The sequence below is a fragment of the Pipistrellus hanaki genome (genome assembly GCF_964339955.1).
Source record: "Pipistrellus hanaki genome assembly, chromosome: 16".
In the NCBI taxonomy this organism is placed as follows: Eukaryota; Metazoa; Chordata; class Mammalia; order Chiroptera; family Vespertilionidae; genus Pipistrellus; species Pipistrellus hanaki.
In genome coordinates this window covers 18,489,778-18,510,473 of record NC_140518.1, presented here as the reverse complement: position 1 = coordinate 18,510,473, position 20,696 = coordinate 18,489,778, and the positions used below count along the sequence as shown (strand labels likewise).

The following is a 20,696-nucleotide window of genomic DNA, read 5'->3' as shown; positions in this document are numbered from 1 at the left end:
ATACAGAGGATCATTTGAATAATTTAGGAAAGAAGTTGGGACTGCAGATATATTGTAGATTTTTCAGGTAGAACTAAATGCATTCTTTTTTGGTTATGTAATATTTTTGTGAGATTACTTACCAGATTATCAAAACTATTTGTATATTTGCATCCTCCACACCAGACAGTGAGCTCCTTGGCCTCTTCTTCACTAAGTGTTAGTTGAGTGAATGAATGATGATAGTCTGAATAAAAGAGAACAGGTCAGTGGTAAAACTTTGGTGGTATAAATACAGCAGAGAAGGCCTGGAAAGAAGACCACAATATCTAGCCACAGAGAAGTCACTGGTGAAGCATTAGAAAGGATCTCAGAATTCAAGAAGTAAAAGAAGAAGCTCGTGGAGAGGGAAACGAAGAGAAGAGAATCATTTTTAGCAGTAAAAGCATATCCCCAAATGCTGAGAAAGAGTTCCTGCAAAGGGGTTCAGTTTCTTTTCCCTTATTGAGAGCCATCTATGCTGAGGGTGTCAGGCCATCTCTTTCATCGATGCCTTCTTGCTTCCATGCCTGGTAGGGGCACTGCCTCTCTCTGAGGGAACCCCCATCAGCTCTACCAGCTCCCACTGTTGCTTAGAGTAGTGACTTGGGTTCTAGTCTCAGTTCTGCCATGATTCACAGTATGACCTTGGGCAAGCCCCTCCTTCTCTGTGGGCCTCTAAAGTCCCTTGCAGCTGTCAGGATGTCTGGGAGAACACAGTTTGGATGACTGGGGAGCATTCCAACTTGCTCTCTGCTGCTTTTCAACTCTAAATCCCTTTGCCAAACACCAGCTGTCTTGCCCTCTGCTTTAGTACCCCAGGTGGACTCTAAACCACACGCTGTTGTACCCTTCCGGGCGTTCTCCTCCCACAATTCAGTTCACGGATATGTCACTAGGTGGCACTGTCCGGATCTCAGCATAGAAATTAGCTCCAACCATATTTGAACAAACATGTAGCATCCTCCACGGATGCCAGAGCAGCTGTGGAAACAAAGTTTAGGGGGTGATTAAAGCGCAGTGAGAGTCCGTGCTACCATGGTCTTTGAAATTTTGACTTTTAGACTCTTTTCTACTCCTTTTCTGTCTTTACCTCTGTTGCTGTGGGCCTTATAGGTCGATGAGACTTCAGGTTATTCATTGCTTTCCCCTCCTTCCTTGGTAGTAAAAGAATCTTAGATACAAAGGATCAGGTTAATCATTCTCCTTGATTTATAGCTTTCTTTCATCAGTGGTCCGTGCAAGGTCTCTCTTGTTTAATTATTTATTCATCCTTTTTCTCTTATTGCCTCATCGCATTCAAACTACATTCATGTTGGGCAATCATCAATTATTTTTAATGTATATTTTTGTTTGTGTGTGTGTGTGTGTGTGTGTGTGTGTGTGTTAATACTCACCCAAGGATATTTTTTTCCATTGATTTTTAGGAAGAGTGGAAGAGAGAGGGAAAGACAGAGAGAAACATCACTGTGAGAGAAACACATCCATTGGTTGCCTCCTGCACACCCTGACCAGAGCCTGCAACGTGCCCTTGACCAGAATTGAACTCAGGATCCTTTGGTCTGTAGGCCGATGCTCTATCCATTCAGTCAAATGGCTTGAGCTGTATATGTTTTTGAATAATGGTTCTAGTATGCTTCTAGTATGCATGCATTTAAATTATTAAAATAACATATTTATTTAACCCAGAACATCCAAAATGTTATAATTTCAACATGTAATCAGTATAACATTTACTAATGAGACGTATTGCATTCTTTATTTGGTCTTCAAAATCTGTGTGCTTTATTCTTATAGTACATATCAATTTGAATGCTAAATTTTACCAGAAATATTTGATCTGCATTTAAAGTTTATAAGATTTACAGTTGAAAAGGTTGATTTATGTACCTAAATTGTTCCAAGTATACTTTAAAAATTTCCAATAATTGAATCAAGTATAAAAAGTATTTCCTTTAGTCGAAACCGGTTTGGCTCAGCGGTAGAGCGTCGGTCTGTGGACTGAAAGGTCCCAGGTTCGATTCTGGTCAAGGCCATGTACCTTGGTTGCGGGCACACCCCCGGTAGGGGGTGTGCAAGAGGCAGCTGGTCAATGTTTCTCTCTCATCGATGTTTCTAGCTCTCTCTCTCCCTTCCTCTCTGTAAAAAAATCAATAAAAAATATATATATTTTAAAAATATTTCCTTTAGTATTCTCATCCAATTTGACAAAATTGTTTTATCTATTTGAGAATTGACTTGACTTTGAAGCAAAATCATACAAATTTCAAAACCACATCCAAGTGAAGTAAATTCACTCATTCTTGTGTCAACTCAGTATCACTAACATAAAATTCAGGAGCTATTGCTTAAATGGAAAAACAATTCTAAATTTATTAAAATTTATTATTAAATTTATTAACAAAACATTTAAACCTTTCTTGTGATTTTTACAGCCAGTTTACGTAGTGCTGTTGATTTTAATTAAAATCACATTTTCTAACATAAATATGCATCACGAGAGGTTTCTATGTTAGCATAAATTCTTGTACCTGTCTTGCTAAGTCACAAAACAAAAAAACGAAAAAAAAAAACATTTTCTTTCATTGGAGCTTCAATTTTAACCTTAGGGGAGGTGCTTCTAAGATTGCAATTCACCTGCCCTGAGAGTTGAAGGGATGAGGAGGGAACAGAACTGGTAAAGTCTGTTTGCCCCTTATCTGTTTTTTATCAGTTCTCCACCAGCACAGCGCATCTTCCGTGCCCTGATGCTAGCCTCACCAGCACCAGGTGTGAGTCACACAGGTGAAGGGGCATCACTGTTTGATCTAAGACAGTGGTGGATGAGAAGAGAGATCAGAACATCAGAGCTCCTTTTCTTTTATCATCTCACAGCCATCCCTGGCCCCCTCCCACCCCAAACCAAAGCCACCTCTCTACCACACACAACAGTTCGAAACATTAGTATCTTCTCATTATAATTCTTCCATGGTTGATCTTAAGAGAGGGAGCAGCGGTTGAATTAGTTCAATCAGAAAGGATTTTGAGTACTTGCTCTGTGCTAGACACTGCTGTAAGCATGTTATCCACGTGAACCCATTTAATCCTCACAATAGCCCTACAAGGCTATATTAGCAGTCCCATTTGATAGATGGGAAAACTGAGACGTGAAGAAGTTAATTAGCTTCCTTAGTGAACTAACCTGTTCAGGACTCTTACCCTGGCAGTCTGGCTCCTGCGTGGGCCCTCTTAACCTCTCCCTTGCAGCAGAGGCTGATTTACCCAGCGTCCTCTGTGGACAGATTAGTATAGTGTTGGCCAGGACTGCCCCATGGTGTCTAGCTTATGAGATATTGGCTAAAAGAGAGGAAGGAGGGTGACAAAGACGAGGCATTATCGGCCAGCCCTGCTGTCAGCAGCACTGGAGCCCAAGCTGGAGACTCTAATGTATGTCTCTCAGGGCAGGACACAGGCTCTGCGTGGTTAGAGGTGAAGGGAGGAGGGCGAGTGAGTATGCATAAGCCCAGCCCTAATGAGCTCTGATGTCATTTCTCTCCGGTAGGGGGTTTGTCTCCGAAGTTGACATGTGATGCAAACCGGGTGGTGTGAAATTCTGCCTGGGTATTCCATGCACTGAGGTTGAAGTCCTTCCAGAGGAAGCATTTGAGTGGGCTGGAGTGGTGGCTCTGGCTCGGCAACCACTAGGTGCCTCCCTAGGCAGCTGCTAGGCTGCCAGGACATGCCACCAGACAGGCCTCTTCACACCTCTGCCCCTTTCCTTCTCTCTTCCTTTGCTCTGGGCTGGTCAACGTGTACTGGAGAGTAAGACCCTGCCAGAGGCCCCGGGAAGCATTCAGATGGATAAGATTTGAAGGTGGAAGTCAGGGACTGCGAAGCAGAATGAAGATGATGAGAAAGTGAAACCTCTGACTCCAGTGACTAGGCTCTTAGGAGCTGTGGGCATCTTGAGTTTTAGCCACAACGAGGCTCGTGTCGGGTGTCTTGATTCTTGATGCATGGCTCTTTCTGGTCCCTCCTGACGTGTCAGACACCTTTTCAGCTGAGCTTGCTTAAAGAGAATTAGAAGCGGATTTGACGAGCCTCTCCTCCCCCACGGGGATGCCAGTGGCCTAAGGTTTCAGGCTCCTTATCTGCCTGGCCCCGGGGAGCTGCCACATGCTTTCTGAGCCACAGCTATTTCACACCATGGCTACCCAGCTGCTGCCCTCCCCCGGACCCCATTCCTTCCCACTTCTTCCTCATTCCTAAATCCATAGTTTATACTCTCATCAGCCGCCTTCCTTGTCTCTCTCCTGTGGACTCCTCCTGGGTTGTTTTTCCCCCTCTGGGAAATCGGAGAGCCCTGAGGACGTCTCGAACTCCATCTGCCTGGGAAAGCAAAAAGAAATGACCAGCAATGCATGCTGCCTGGGTGCCAGAGGTGGCTTTCTCCACAGATCTCACAGCCGCTGGAAAAGGAAATGTCTACCAGGGAAGGTGCTGAGAGGACCAGGCCCAAGGAAATGACGGCAAAGCCAGGACTCAGACCCACGCTTCTCTGCCTCTACAGTCCACACCCTTTCCGTGTTCCTGAGGGCCCTGGAGCCCCGGCTTTCAAACCTCATCTCTCCGTTCCCAAGCAGACTGGATATTTTTGCTTCTCCTTAGAACAGAAAGGAAAAAAGAAAGAAAGAAAGAGAGAAAGAAAGAGAAAGGAAAGGACCGCCTCCCAGCTCTATGTCTTTTGAAGATCACACTTCTTTCTAGAATGATTAGAAGACCTGTTTGTTGACTGGAAGGGAACAGATTAGAGCATCTCATTCGGCAGTGATTTTAAAACTTTTAAACCACGGAACCATTTCTTAGAAAATTATCCGGGCATATAAAGCGCACAGGAGTGGTGCTGCTTGAAGTGGCAGCGGGTGGGGGAGCGCCAAAGCCCGGCCTCTCTGCGTCCCTTTAGGCTGTGGCAGCAGCGAGTCAGGGAGCTGAGGTGTCTGCTGAGCACCACCTAACAGCTCCTCCTCACCTCTCAGTGAAGAGACTGATGGACCTCAAAGGGAGGGTGGGGATAAAAGGGAGAGATCAACCAAAGGACTTATGTGCACACATATGAGCCTAACCAGTGGTCAAGGACAAAAGGGGGGTGAGGGCATAAGGGGGGATTAGAATGGGGGGTTGAGGACAAATATGTGATACCTTAACCAATAAAGAAATAAAAGAGAGAGAGAGAGAGAGAGAGAGAGAGAGAGAGAGAGAGAGAGAGAGAAGCGAGTGGAGGCCCAGAGAGGGGCAGTGGCTGGCAAGGTCAGGGCTAGGGCCTGGGCTGTCCAGCGTCTGGCCTGCAGCTTTCTGCAGAAACTCCAGCTTGTGGATCTCTGCAAACCCTGCAGGACTCCTGGTCCGGGAAAGGGGAGAGAGAGGGGAGGGGCCCGGCTTCCTCTTTCTTCCTTCCTCATCAACAACCTGAATTCCCACCCCTCCTGGGGAATAAGGTAGTCACGAGGAGTCAGACCTGGAAACGGGAAGGATGCCGGCAGAGGTACCCGGGAGCAGGTGACAGGGAACAGAAGTAAGAGAAAAGGGTAGGCTGAAAGAGAGAAAAGGGGAGGAGAAAAGAGCCAAGGACCCTCCACACCAGCCCAGGACCAGGGCTAGCCTATGGTGTGCACCCTGGCCTTGTTCTAGTAGCCCCTCAGGCAAGTCCTGATCCACCCCACCCCACCCCCATTTCCTTTGAAGGTTCATCACCCACCAGCAGTGAGCGCAGGGATGGGCTCCAGGAGGGGCAGGGTGGTGTCAGAGCGCAGCTCCTGGGCTTAGATTCCTCATCTATAAACCAAGTGGGAGGGGACGCTCTCGAAGTGCCGTTGGGCCCCGAAAGATCTGGGACTTGGAGCCTGTGCTTAGGGAGCCTGGGAACGGGCAGATTGCAAGCTTAGGTGCTGACAGGGACCAGGTGCTACATGGCCTAGCAATCTGGTTTTACAGGCGAGGAAACTTGGCCTACAAAGGCCAACTGACTTTCCTGCCTTCCTCGGCCTGGTTTCCCTTTATCCTTAGAACGATAGTCTCGGGATTCAGCTCAAAGCAGTTCTGTGCAGTGGCTAAGCTTTTGTGTGTGTGTGTGTGTGTTGTTGTTGTTTTTCTGCACAGTTACTGGCTTCCAACACTTCTTACAAAAACAGCACACGCTCGTTATAAAAATTTCCATGAATACAGGAAGTGAAAAAGTATAAAAAACTGACAATTGCTGTCACCATCCTGTCCTCCCCCTGCAGGTCCCCAGGGGTGTCTCCCATTAACACTTTGGTGTGTATGTATTCTGAGTTTTCTGAGGAACACACCAACACGTGTGTCCCCTATACATGGGATTGTAGTGTCGGCATTCAAGCATAGGCTTTAGAATAAGACACTCCTGGGTTCTCACGCATCTCATGGCTCATTAGCCGAGTGACCTTGTTAACTGTTGCTGCTTTTAGTCTCAATCTCCCCTTGTGAAACATGACAGTAATAATAATATTTACCTAATAGGATAACGACTTAATGAGAGTTGATAAACAGCACTTAATAGTGTCTGGTACACAGTAAGTACCACACACACACACACACACAGACACACACATCCAGATGGCACAGAATGAGTTGGAGATATAGATAGTAAAAATGAGACCTGAATTTTCTGACCTCCAGCCCCATCAACTTCCAGCCACGCCTCTCTACCTCTCTCATTCTGGTCCCCTGGGCATATGCCAAATGCTCAATATTTGTGTGTGTGTGTGTGTGTGTGTGTGTGTGTGTGTTAAGTTTTTAAAAAATATATATTTTATTGATTTTTTTTAATAGAGAGGAAGAGAGAGGGATAGAGAGTTAGAAACATCGGTGAGAGAGAATCATCGATGAACTGCCTCTTGTTCACCCCCTATTGGGGATGTGCCCGCAACCAAGGTACATGCCCTTGACCGGAACCGAACCTCGGACCTTTCAGTCAGCAGGCCAACGCTCTATCCACTGAGCCAAACCGGTTTCAGCTGCTCAATACTTGTTGAGTGAATGGATAAAGTTTGTGGGGACCCGAGGCCTGTGGAGTTCCCAGGGTGCCTGCTCCGGAGGATGGAGGATTCGCCCCATGGATTGGGAGGGGGTGGCACAGCATGCATTGGCCGGGCCAGCTGCTGCTTCAGGGCTTCAGGCCTGAGAGTTGAGCCTCAGGACAGCGTGGAGGCCCCAGAGTGGCTCTCAGCGTAAAGGATCTTGGCTCCAGAGGAATGTGCAGTGGGCTGCCTCTGCTCAGGAGGGGCTAAAAAAAGCCTGACCCTCCCCTGGGCTTTGTGTGAGGGTTATCAACTGCTCAAGTCAGCTCATCTCTCTGGCTGGGCACCGGCATTTTTGAGAGAGCCTGTGTTCCTGGCCCCTCTGGGTGTCCAACAATTGGCAGGAAGGGGTCAGTCAGTGTGTCCCAGAGGTAGAGGCTGTGAGGGGTGTGAGGGGGAGGGAGAGTGTGGAGGGGGCTGGGAGCACCAAACCTGGTGACAATACACAGTTGTCAGCTGTCCCCTGCTGGTGTTTCTTCCTTTTATAGTCAGTAGCAGCTGCTCTTGCTCTCGCCCAGGCCCTCTGTGGGGGCTCCTGGCCAGGATAAAAGGGGAGGGAGGCGGCCCAGTCTCCCGTCTCGGTTCCCAGGTGCCACATCTCTTGATTCCTCCCTAGGTGCCGCCTCCACTGAAGACCTCAGCATGCCTCCCAAGAAGCCTGAGCCTAAGAAGGAGGCGGCCAAGGCGGCCCCAGCTCCAGCCCCGGCCCCCGAGCCCCCCAAGGAACCTGCCTTTGACCCCAAGAGTGTAAAGGTGAGTGAGCCTCAGCCCCGGGGGTAGGGGTGGGGATGATATTCAGGGTCCTATTGGCCTGAAGCTTAGAGATCCACTTCAAGAAAGCTGGACTGGGGTGAGGCTATGGGGTCCATGCCGCAGATCACAGTCCTGGGGGTGGTGGTGGTGGGGGGGTGGGGACAGGTGCTGGGGCCGGTGAGGCTTTTTGGGTTGTAGGTCTTGCCCCTCGAGAAGAACAGGTTTCCCAGCAGAGTTGGGAATGGCAGGGAAATGCAACCTTTCCGCCTTTTTAAGGCACCCTGGGGCCGCCACAGTGAAGTGAAAGGGACCGGCCCTCTCCCCAGAGGTAGCATGATTTCTACGCGGAAAAAAGACACACAACCATAACGGCCAGTGGGACGTGGCGTCAGTGGTGTCAGCAGTGTGCTCCCTGTGCCTGGCGAAGGCTTCCCTCTCAGACTCTTGCCATGGGTGGGGATGGGGGAGGCTCTGGATAAGGTGAGAGAAACCGGGTCCCCTCGTCTGTCCCCCGCCAGGGGGGCAGCTCCTTCTGTGGCCTCAGCCTGGGCCCCGGCTGGCAGCTGCAGAGCCCTGGCCCGCCCCAGCCAAGGCCCCCTCTCTAACCCGGTGAGGGTGCTGACCCCGTGCCCTCCGCCACCCCAGCCCTATCCCCGCTCTGCCCCGCCCTGTTCCCCTGATTGGCAGGCTCTCTTTCCCGAGCTGGTGCAGGCCCTGCCGCTGCCGCAGTCCTTTCAGGCCGCCCGGCTCTGGTGCAGCTGCCGAAGGAGTGGGCCTGGGAGGGGAAGGGCCCAGGAAGGAGCGGGTCAGGGGCCTCTGGAGAGCGAAGTAGTTTTAAGCCTTGGCACCCGGATGTAAGAGGGCAACTGGCCCCTGGTATGAGGAGCTATTAATAACAGGCTGGGCGTGGTGGGCCCCTGGGAATACCAGCCTCAAGTCAGGGCTGGGTGGGGAGGAACCAGAGCAAAAGAAGAGCCCAGGAGTGGGTTCTGGGACAAGAAGGCAGGAGATGAAAACCTCAGCTGTCATCGGACGACCCTCCCTGGCCCTCATAAGGTTCCTCCGGCTCCCACAGCCCCAGAGACCCAGCAGTTGTGCCAATGCTGCCAAGGGGCAGGAGTTAAGCAGAACTGGCTTGGCCAAGAGCTTGGTTATGGCACCACTCTGGGGAAACCGAGGCACAGTGTAGGATCTTAAAAACCCCTGTAGGCACTCTAGGACATACATCATTCTATGGGCAGGGCCTGGCAAGAAAAGCTGACTATCTGGCGTGTGGACTGAAGGGTCCCAGGGTTCCAGTCAAGGGCACAGGCCTGGGTGGTGGCCGATCCCCACTAGGGGGCGTGCAGGAGGCAGCCGATCAATGATTCTCTATCATCATTGATATTTCTATCTCTCTCTTTCCCTCTTCCTTTCTCTCTGAAATAAATAAAAATATATTTTTTTAAAAAAGCTGACTATCTCCCCGGCAGGATGCCTTTATTTCTGATTTGTTCTCATAATGCACCACTCCTGGCCCTAGTGTCTGGTCAGCAGCTGCCTAGTAGTATCAGATGAGTGTCTTCCCCTAGGCTGATCACGTCCCTCCATCCATCCACCTCCCCTGATTTCTTTTCCCTGGCTTCAATACTCTTTTCCATGTCTAGATCTTCTACTTCTGGAGTTTTTTAAAGTTACTGTAAAGTGGAAAGAAAAAAAAAAAAGTAGGTGTCTTTCCTGAAGGCTATTTTTTTTCTTATTATTTGTACTTCTCAGTTCCTTTGCTTAAAAGATTCTTTGCTCAAAGAAAGAGTAAATGTAACAACCCCAGTGTGTGTGGTTCTGACCATATTCTGATATTATGTCTTTCTACAAATATTTCTTACACGTATGCTACTGGGACTTAAAGAATTGCCAAGTAAAGAGAACTGTACCTTCTCCTCAGAGAGTTCATGCAAAGCATCCTTTAGCCCATTTGGGGGGTTTAATTCCTGACCCTTCCCCGCAGTGACGCCCCACCCACCCAGCCCACCCCCCGCCGCCTTTGGCAGAGTCCATTCCTGGGCACAGCTAGTTTCCTTCCCATCCCGCTCTCCTGCTCTCCTAGCTCATTCCAGCCACCTGCAGGGGCCCTCGTTAATGGAGGTCAGCCTGGGTGGGCACAGCAAGCTCAGAATTAGGATTTAGGAAAGGTGGTACATGAAGTAGATGCTCCAAGACTGGTTACCACGAGCAGCAGAGTGGGGATTTTGGGTACGGTGGAGGTGGTGTATAAGGACAATGAAAAAACGTACAAGATCCTAAGTGGAAATGATGACTCATGCTTGGTCATCGTCATTTATTTTCAAAGCCTCCTACCTTCCTCCTGGTTATTCAGATTTGAACTGTTATGCATTGGGGGCAGGAGTGGGGGAGAGGGAGAATCCAAAGTTTATTCTTTGCTCAATAAATATTTTGTGAGTGCACACTCCATGCCAGGAATTCCCACGAGCAACAAGGAGCCAGGATACACATACAGGCATGACTGAAAAACAGTCACGAAGTGTCCAGGGTCCACTCAAACCGCTCTTGCTGTCCCAGAGTGCCTGAGAGGAATGTGTGCTAAGGAGGGGCTGGAATGGAATGGGTGAGGGGAGGCTTCACTGAAGGAGGTGACTTGAAGTCAATAAGGTAGAAAAGGGAGGCCAAGGCCTGGCTAGTGTGGCTCAGTGGTAGAGCATCAGCCGGCACACTGAAGGGTCTCAGGTCTGATTCCTGGTCAGGGGCATGTACCTGGGTTGCAGGTTCGATATTTCTCTCTCTGTCTCTGTCTCTCTCTCCCCCTCAGCCCTCCCCTCCACTTTCTCTAAAAATCAATGGAAAAAATCTCCTCTGGTGAAGATTAACAAAACAAACAAACAAACAAAAAACAAAAAAAGAAAGGAAAGAAAAAGACAAAAGGAAAGGGAGACCAAGGGTGAGGTGTGGGGGTGCCCAAAGGGAGAGAAAGTGTGGCTTGTGGAGGATTGCGGAGCAGGCAAGGTCTGAAGGGATGAGAGGTAGGTCAGTTTATGGCTGCCAGGACAAGGAATTCACATTTGACACAAAGAAATTAGAGTAGGGAGTGGGTGTATGTTCTAGAGCTATCCGGTAAGTGGAAATCGCCACTAACCAAGTGTTCCGAGAGAGACTTGAAGGCTGCATTATTTTATAGCCTGTCTGTCAGGAGCGTCCCATTCATCGGGAGACCGGTGTGTTACATTTAGCCCGCAGTCTCCTCCCTCCTCATCAGTGGCCGGTTGGAGGTGACCATACTGCGGGGGAAACCCCTTCTGCTTCCCTTTGGAAACTTTGCCCGTCTCACTCCTCTGTCTCTCTCCCCGCAGATAGACTTCACTGCTGACCAGATCGAAGGTGAGTACTGATAGCTCCCTTCCCCCTCCCCCCCCCACACATACCCTCTCTGTTGCACTTTCTAGAGAAAGAGGAGGAGGAGGAGGAGGACTTGTCGTCATCACCATAATAGTAATCATCATCATTATCAAAATAGCAAGCATGTTTGCTGTTGATTTGCTATTTGCTCACTTTTGCCTACTACATGTTATTACGTAAGCCTGCATTAACTCATTTAATTCTCACAACAAGCCTGAGAGATGGGGACTATTACCACCCCATTTTACAGGTGACAAAGCTGAGGCTTAGGGAGGTTGGGTGGCTTAGAGAAGATCCAAACTCTGGCAATCTGATTCCAGATCTACTAGTACAGGGGTCCTCAAACTTTTTAAAGTGGGGGCCAGATCACGGTCCCTCAGAGAGCTGGAGGGCCGGACTATATGAACTACTAATTCCTACTGTAACACCTCAGCTGCGCTCACTGCCCAAAAAACCTGGCGGGCAGGATCAGACTCCCCTGGGGGCTGCATGTGGCCCGCGGGCCGTAGTTTAAAGACCCCTGTTAGTTCTCTGCTGCTCTGCCAGACCACCTGGAACATAATAGATGCCTAGCAAAAATGCCCTTTTCCTCATCCACACCCCAAATCTACTCTCTTAACACATTTAAAAGCCCTCATTCCTGTTCCTTTGGGTTACCACTTCCTTTTCCTTCCTCTGGAAATCTGCCAAGATGCTCACCCACTAATGGTGGCAGGGCCAACAGTGATTTGGGATTGCCCCAGCCCCCTGTGATCTCCGTTAGCAATGCTTCTCCATCTTTGATGAAGACAATTTATTTTTCTCAATCTTATTTAAAGTGGTATTTAGTGTAGCTTCCAGACAAGCTTCAAGATCTCCATCCACCCTCCAATGTGATGGTTGCCCCTTAGCCCATCTTCTGGAGTTTTGACTTCCTTCTCTCGTCCCTCCCCAGATTTTTATGTCCTTCCAGAAAGGGGTGACCACCGTTGCTCATTGCTCTAGCAAGCAGCCATCTGCTACAGACTGTTGAGAAAAGGTTTCTTTCTATTAGCATCACTTTTCAAGCTCACCCTGGTTTTGTTTTTCTCTGGTATCAATCCTAAACTCCAGAGTGTGGTTTTTATGTGCATGTGATTCCTTTTGAGCAGGTATCTGTGATGGGCTGTTTCTCTGTTTTCCGTGTCCATGATGGAAAACGACAGGTTCCTGAGTGGGGGAACTGGGGATTAAGAAATTAGAGAAAGAAGAAAGAGACATGGAGGCAGAAATAGATTCATCAAGCTGGACGATAGGTGGGCGCCATCCTCTCTGATAGAGAGGCAGCAAAGGCGACCCCCAAGCCACGCGGCAGGTTATTTATAGGGTCAAAGGAGCTTATTTGCATTCTTAACTAGGCCCTAGCATTACTGGATTTACATATCTAGACCTGCCCCTGCTGACACCTGGACAAAGGTACTCTGCCAGTGCCTCGGGATCAGCTGACAATTTAAAGAATGTCCATGTGCCTTCTCAGGGGCCCTCTACAATTACCACGTTGCAGAGTGCCTCCACATATTGCCATCTCATTTGACACTCTCCAAAACTGGGGGTAGAGCATTAGCAGTTGCTGCAAGTCTCTTCCTTCTCCTTCCTCCTCGCCATTTCCTTGGTTTCCTTAACAGCTGGTCAGAAGTCACATCTGCATTGGTCCAAAATGAGGGCAATAATACCTATAGCATAAGGTTTCAGTAAAGATGAATGAGGTAATCCATGAAAAATTATCAGCCTAGAGCCTAGCCCACAGTAAGTTCTCAAATCATAGGCTGTTCTTATTCCTTTCCTCCTCATGTTCCATCCTCCTAATAGGTATCACTATGGTCTTCTTTTATGAAGAGACTCCTTCTTTTATTAGATCTGACCTGACTCTTCTGAATGAGCCAGGAGAAGATCAAAAAGTCTGAGTTCAGAGTCAGTTCAGAGCACTGAATTTGTGCTGGAAGGCAAGCTAATTGCTTCAAAGGTTAAAAAAAAAAAAAAAAATTAAACCCTCCAACAAAAATGTGAGATGGCTGTTATTTCCTTAGTATAGAGGAGGAAACCTAGGTTTGTTGAGATGAAGTGACTTGGTCACATAGTTAAATGGCGAAATTGGGATTAAACTCAGTAAAATAATACTAATAACATTGGCTGAGGATTTAATATGTGCCATTCATTGTGTTAAGGGTTTTTACATAAATTATTGTATTTAATTTGGATGTAATTAAGAAACCCTGTGAGACAGGTGCCATTTATAGAAGAGGTTTTGTAAAGGTTAAATATTTACTTTCCCAAAGCCACACAGCTAGTAAGCAATGAAATGGAATTTGAACTCAATTATCCAATAATGTGACAGGCATGCGGTTTTCTATCTTTTAAATCTCCCCAAAGCCTAATAAAGAGGTGCAAGCAAACGTTTTGGGGAACTGGCTTTGACATGTGGAATGATTTGTAAGAAATCCATATGCAGCCTCTAAGTAAATAATTGTTTCTAATGTACTCAGAGAGGATTAAACACAGCTTTTTCTCCTAAGAAGTTTACACATTCTTCTTTGGTTTATATTGTTAATCTGCTTAGTAAACTATTTCTCTGTGGATAAGGTAACTTCCATGCCATTCCCAGTTCAAATTATCCCCAGTAATGAATTGCTCGAATCCAAATGAGGAATTAAGGTTCTTTGCAAGGGCCCGGGAGTGCCTCAGTTCAGCCTGGCCCGTGGACACCAGCCCGGGTCCCTTCAGGGAGTGTAGTCCTTGTAGATCCAAACTGGCTTGAGAACCAGGAAATCCTCCATCGGACCCAGCAACCCGCTCAGGTGAACATTGTATCCCCACTTAGAGCTTAAAAAAAGAACACTCAGAGGTTAGAGGTTGGCCTGAGGCCCTGCGCTGCTCCGTGGCCGAGTCGGTAGGTCTGTTTCCACCGTGTCATCTTGTCTGGCCCGGGAGCCTTCGTTTCGCCTGGAACAAGAAGTACTGGCAATAACGAGCTGACTTTTGGACAGGTGTTATCACTTCGCAGAGGGCCTCCTCCGTATGTGCCATCTCCTTTGACACCCCCAGTACCCGGGAGTGCCCGCTGGGTGGCGCTGTTGCTCCCCGTGGTGCCAAGAACACAGACCCTGCAGGCTGCTCCTGCCAGAATCTGCAAAGCCACAGAACGCAAGAATCTGACCCCCAACCAGCGCTGATTGCACTTCCCTGACATTTTTCAACCGTCAGGATCCTCGCCTGCACCTGGGGAGGATGGGTGGATGGGAGGGCTGGAAGCAGGGGGGGCACTCATTAGGTGACAACCGACTGATAGCAGAGGTCACGGGGGCTCTAGGCTGCCTCTTCAGTTGTCAGAAGATAGGGTGGGCGTGGGCTCCAGGGAGGAGCCGGGAGGGAAATACTGAAACATTTTAAATATATATGTTTTATTTTTACAGAGAGGAAGGGAGAGGGATAGAGAGCTAGAAACATCGATTAGAGAGAATCATCCATCAGCTGCCTCCTGCACACCCCCCACTGGGGATGTGCCCGCAACCAAGGTACATGCTCTTGACCGGAATCGAACCTGGGACCCTTCTATCCACTGAGCCACACCGGTCAGGGCGATACTGAAACATTTTATAAGCCACATCGGGCTGCCCTTCAGCCCGGGGGTGGGGGGTGTGTGTGGGGGGTGGCTGATCAGCCCTCAGCCAACTGCCTTCCCCCGGCCCGGGGGGCTGAGCTGGGTCTTCTCTCTGCAGAGTTCAAAGAGGCCTTCTCGCTGTTTGACCGGACCCCGACCGGGGAGATGAAGATCGCCTACGCGCAGTGCGGGGACGTGCTGCGGGCGCTGGGCCAGAACCCCACCAACGCCGAGGTGCTGCGCGTGCTGGGCAAGCCCAAGCCCGAAGGTCAGCCTCCTGTGGGCCCCTCCCTCCCCCCCTTCTCCCCTGCATCCCTCCACCAGCAGCCTCCCCTCCCCACCTAGCTGACCCTTGAAGAATGCGGCCTGGCCTTGCTCCTGGAGGGCAAAGCGACATTCTATCTTCCTCTGACACTCCAAGGTGCCAGGGACACCGGGGAGGGAGGCTTGGCGGGAACCTGATAACTAACCGCCCGCCCCCACTCCCCACCCGGAGCCCTTGGTCTGGGTGTCACAGCCCTGAGATACCCTGCGACCCTTGTGAGCTTTACCACAAGGTAATCTGTGTCTGATCATGGCCAGAGCACTGAGGGTTTCAAATGAATTAGAGTAGATTGGAGATGAGCTCTGGAAGGATGCCTCTTTCACTCATTTGCATTCGGCCAATGGGAGTTTAGAAAGGGGTACCAGGGAGTGTGCTTCATGGGTGAATGCCATCTGTCACGTGGGGCAGTCACGTGACCAGCTGCTCCCGCCGCCCCAGGTCATGCTCCTTAGAGGTGCTGGCACTAGGTGGGGGCCAGCCAGACCTGGGCAGGAGCACCCCACCCAGGCAGCGCCATCTCTGGAGGCTTCCTGGGCCCTGCATTGGTCCCCACCCCCTTCCTTCGTTCTGACCCCTCTCCTCCTCCTTCTGCTGGTGCAGACACCAGTGCAGGGTGAAGGATGTGGGCAGGAAAGAGCCAGAGGACCAGGAGCTTGTTCAGGTCAGCAGGGCTTCTTAGGGGTCAAAAGATATCTGGGCACTTCCGGTTTTCTGGGTTGTTACAAAAGAAAGAGTCCAGCCGGTGTGGCTCAGTGGTTGAACATCCACCTGTGGACCAGAAGGTCACTGGATTCCCCGTCAGGGCACATGCCTGGGGTTGCTGGCTCCATCCCCATCACGGGGAGGCAGCTGATTGATGAGTCTCCCTCATTAGTGATGTTTTTTTCCTCTCTCTCTCCCTCCCTCTCCTTTCCTCTCTGAAATCAATTAAAAAATATTTTTTAAAAATGGTTTACATCTATTACATTGAAGCTTTTTAACACACTACAACGGGGGAGAAGTGTACTAGTCACAAGAGGATTGTAAATTTATAAAAAAATTATTGCTTCAGATAGCTCTAGTAATGAGCCCCAAATGCTGAGTTACACAAAATAAAAATAAAAAATTTTTATTTTATTTTTTGCAATCCTAGCAGTTTACCTTTGGGCCCCTCAGATTCTGCGGCTGCCACCCTCAGCTCCCACCTGGCTGCCACCCTCAGCTCCGAGGTCTGGTGGCTCCTTTCCGCTCCTGCCCTTTCACCGAGACGAGTGCCCCGGAGCCAGCCTCGTGCCTTGCTCCTGTGGCTCTGGGCCCTCCAGGATCACTGACTGGGTGTCCCACCCACAAGTGGCTGCAGCTAAGCCCTGGGTGCTACCAGGGACGGGTCCTCCTCAGCAGAGCTGGTCCTGCTCAGCAGAGTCAGGCAATATAGGGAGGGGGCAGAGGTTTAAGGGGACAAGAGGGCAATAAAGAGCTGAAAAGGGCTAAGTTCTATGACTGATTTTTAAAAATATATATTTTTATATATATGAGCTTTATATAAAGCCTTCTCTGCTCCCCACGTGATTCCGCTCACATCACCTCTCTTTCCTCCCCGTGCGCCTGAAGAGATGAATGCCAAGATGCTGGACTTTGAGACGTTCCTGCCCATCCTGCAGCACATCTCCCGCAACAAGGAGCAGGGCGCCTACGAGGACTTTGTGGAGGGGCTGCGCGTGTTCGACAAGGAGAGCAACGGCACGGTCATGGGCGCCGAGCTCCGCCACGTCCTGGCCACCCTGGGTATGCCAGCCGGGCAGAAGCAGAATGGAGGGCGGGAGGTGCCCAGCGGGCAGGACTGGGGAGACACTTTGTCCTGAGGATCACATCCTGATCCAGCCCTGGCTCCCTGGGCTCTGCAGGTACAGCCTGCCCCGGCTGGGTCTGGCAGAGAGGGGAGCAGGTTGGCAGAGCAGGGGTGACGGCTGAGGTCTGAGAGGTGGGACCCAGGGCTTCTGACCTTACCTTTGCCTGGGTCCCCGGGTCCCTGGGGCCCTGGTCTGTTCACCCAGGGAGAGCTGCAGGCAGAGCCAGAGGCCTGGGGCCTAGGAAGGGCCGTAAGACCCCGGGCTCCACTCTCCAGTGCCTTTGCGGGAGGAATGGTGTGACCACTTCCCAGGTCGGGAAGTCCTGGGGTGTGTTTGGGGTTTTCCTGTCCCTCCTTTGCCATCTGCAACTAAGAGCCTCCTGCCTCCCACCCCAGGAGAGAAGATGACTGAGGCGGAAGTGGAGCAGCTGTTAGCTGGGCAGGAGGATGCCAATGGCTGCATCAATTACGAAGGTATCAGGCCATGCCTGCTTCCCCGGGTACCCAGGGGAGGAGGGGCAAGCACAGTGTTGGCCCGGCCGCTGCAGAGGAGAACAGATCCAGGAACCAGTGGACCTGGCTTTGGTGTTGGTCCTTTCCATCCTGGTAGAATGGGAGAAGCATGGAATTTGGAGATAGTCCTGTGACATCACCTTGATTAAGTCACTTACCTTCTCTGAGCCTCAGTTTTCTCATCTGAGAAATGGGGTGATGCAGGTACCCTTCTCCAGGTTGTGGGACTAGTGAAGGTAATGTATTTCATTTATGGTGAGTATCAGCACAGAGTGGACAGAGAGCACAGTTGAGGTCTCTTCCCCCTTCCAGCTCCTCCCACCAATCCCCAAATAAGAGAAAGAATCACAGTCTGGAGAAGGGGTCGTGGGAAGGTTTGAAGTCAGGCAATGTAGGGAGGGGGGAGAGGTTAAGGGGCCAAGAGGGCAATAAAGAGCTGAGAAGGGCCAAGTTCTATGGCTGATTTAAAAAATATATATATTTTTTATTGATTTCAAAGAGGGAGAGAGAGAAAATAACGATGAGAGAGAATCTATTGGCTGCCTCTTGCATGCCTCCCACTGGGGATCGAGCCCACAATCCAGACATGTGCCCTTGACTGGAATCAAACCTGGGACCCTTCAGTCCAGACGGACGCTCTATCCACTGAGCTATCCAGCTGGGGCCAATGGCTGATTGTTGTCTTCTTTCCCAGCCTTTGTCAAGCACATCATGTCTGGGTGAAGCAGCCCCTCCAGGGTGAGTACAACCTCTCGAACCTGGTCCTTCCTGGGGCCACAGAGGGGCTTTGGAACAACATCGCGCGCCCCCGACTGTTGTGTCCCAGCCCTGACCCGGGAGAGGAAACCGCAGGGGATGATGACTAGAGCCCAGCCCCTTCCATCATTTCCTCTCCACCCTCTCTGCTCCTTCCTCCTCTCCTCACTCCCTTCCGCCCAGCCTCCTGTCCTCCCTGGTCTTTGCACCCTATCTGACTCTCATCAGCCCCATCCTCCTGCCTCTCCCAGGGTCTCTCGGGGCCAGGCCATTTTCTCCCTCAGGCCTGGGGCCGCTTGTCCAGGTTCTGGTGGATGAGAAAGCCACATCCCAGGTGGAAGGAGTGGCCATGGCCTGTGCTCTTGAGCCTGATCCTCAGTCTCCTCTCTGAGCTCCGCTGGGCTCGGTGCCATCCTGATAGGGATGCGGGGTCTGTTATGGGCGGGGTGAAGGGAGGTGGGGAGCGGAGGAACTGGGTATGGAGGGAGAGATGCCCTTTCTATCTAGCACTTTCTTCCAGGTGCCTGGCCCTCGGACCTAGCCCTCCCAGGGTGAGTTAGTGAGAGGCCCTGAGGGACTGAGCTGGAGAGGAGTCCTGGACTCATCACTGCACCACAGGAGGGCCTCCTGGGCGCACAGCCCTCCCTGCAAATAAACACTCCAGCAAGGCTGGGCCGCGTTCCCTGATCCCCACCAGTCTCTGAGTTGTTTTTTTAAACTCTAATTAATTTAGGTTTGTGTGTGTGTGTGTGTGTGTGTGAGAGAGAGAGAGAGAGAGAGAGGCCTCGTGTGTATTCCTCAGAGAAATGAGTGGTAGTATCATGAGTGTACATGCCAAATAGTATCCCTTGTCCTTGGCATGTGCACTCAGCCCACTGTTCCAATGCCAGGAGCTGTTTCAAGGACACGGCCTTAACAGAGCAATGTGCTGTTGAGACCATCTGGACTCTGTATGTGACTGAGCCCCATTAGAGTCTCCACATAAACTTGGAAGGTTCTGGTGGGCCGGTGCAGAGACCCACTTATCTTTTCGCTGCCCCAAACAAGCCTCTTACGTAAGTCCCCTTTCTTATTAAACCTGCGACTTACCAATCTGGAAGGTCTGCCTCTTTCTCCTTGTCTTCCGTGTACAGAGTTCACTTTGCAAACCAACAGCATGATATTAATATTCAGAAAACACCAGTTTCATAAAATATCTTCCCTAATTAGGATTTACAAAACCTCCTTGAGGCCTACTGGTCATTCTGAAACCCTCCTGCCAGTGTTTAAGGCCTTCCTTTATTTGACCCAGGCTCCTAGGAACACTACTTGTAGCAGCCAGCTGACCTCTTTCCCCTCTGTTAGCTCCCTGCTCTGCCCCCTCTTCTCCTCCTTCTCCATCTCTCCTCTTCCTCCTCCCTTCTTGCTTGGCCCATGTTATTCCTACCTCCTGATGTGCACTCCTCTTTCTGCCCAAAGTATTACTACCCTTTGGAATTTTCCCACTGCCAGAGGTCTCTGCTAATTAGCAATGGCCATAATTTAGTCTCCTTAGCAGTGTTTCCCAAACTTCTCTCATGATGAGAATCACCTGGTGGAGTTGTTAAAATACAGATTCCTGAATCCCAACTAAGAAGTGCTAAACTAGAATTTTTGGGAACATATAAGTAAAATTGCTTACAGAGCACTAAGTTAAATATACAATTTACCTATATGTTCCCAAAAATTCTAGTTTAGCACTTCTTAGTTGGGATTCAGGAATCTGTATTTTAACAACTCCACCAGGTGATTCTCATCATGAGAGAAGTTTGGGAAACACTGCGATGCAATCACTAAATTTGGAGATATCAGAGCTAGAGGAGACTTCACAGTAAAGTGTAATCACCTGAGACTAAGCCTGGAGAGTTCTAGCAAAGTGTCATCACCTGAGAGCAGAGCAGCATCTAGCATGGTGCCATCCTGTGCTTGACCTCCTCTAGGTTAAAAGCTTTTTGGTTGCGAGGGCTTTTAAGGTAGAATGTGTGTTTGTGAAGATGGCCAATGACGCAACATTGGCCTCACACCACTAGATGGCACAATTGCAGCAGCATGCTTTCAATAAGACGCCCAGGTGTGTGATTACATGAGCTCAGTTTCTTCTTAGCAACGTAGTGTCACATGTTACAGTTTGGAAATTAATCTTTTTGACAGAAAAGACAGAGCTGAGGTCAAAATAGAGGTTGGGATGATGTCACACTGCCAGCCCTTCCTGTTTTTGGTGCTATGAACGCAAGTACAGCCTGTTTTTGTTCCTTTTAACATGAAGCAAAAAAAAAAAAAAAAAAAAAATCCCACCTCGTTTGGACTTATGCCTTTTTGGCCTTCTCTCATAGTCCTGTGCCACAACTTTTACTAATAATTTGCTGCTGGCTACTCCTCCTTCCATCCGTGATGGATAAGATCCCT

The 20,696-nt window shown here is 49.7% G+C and overlaps 1 protein-coding gene across 1 annotated transcript; it reads left to right on the top strand.

Annotated features, from left to right (window-relative positions):
- Window positions 1–7,528: 7,528 nt before the first annotated feature.
- MYL4 (myosin light chain 4) lies at window positions 7,529–18,959 on the top strand. The gene is made up of 7 exons (XM_084861756.1): window positions 7,529–7,844; window positions 11,189–11,216; window positions 14,969–15,118; window positions 16,766–16,939; window positions 17,400–17,477; window positions 18,211–18,254; window positions 18,793–18,959. Exons 1-6 carry the CDS (start codon window positions 7,734–7,736, stop codon window positions 18,237–18,239), a joined length of 570 nt encoding a protein of 189 aa, XP_084717882.1. The 5' UTR covers window positions 7,529–7,733; the 3' UTR covers window positions 18,240–18,254; window positions 18,793–18,959.
- Window positions 18,960–20,696: the final 1,737 nt, after the last annotated feature.

Coding starts and splice junctions, on each gene's coding strand:
- MYL4 (XM_084861756.1), top strand. CDS start 7,734: ATGCCTCCCAAGAAGCCTGAGCCTAAGAAGGAGGCGGCCAAGGCGGCC. Junction 7,845..11,188: donor TTGACCCCAAGAGTGTAAAG/GTGAGTGAGCCT, acceptor CTCTCCCCGCAG/ATAGACTTCACTGCTGACCA. Junction 11,217..14,968: donor CACTGCTGACCAGATCGAAG/GTGAGTACTGAT, acceptor TTCTCTCTGCAG/AGTTCAAAGAGGCCTTCTCG.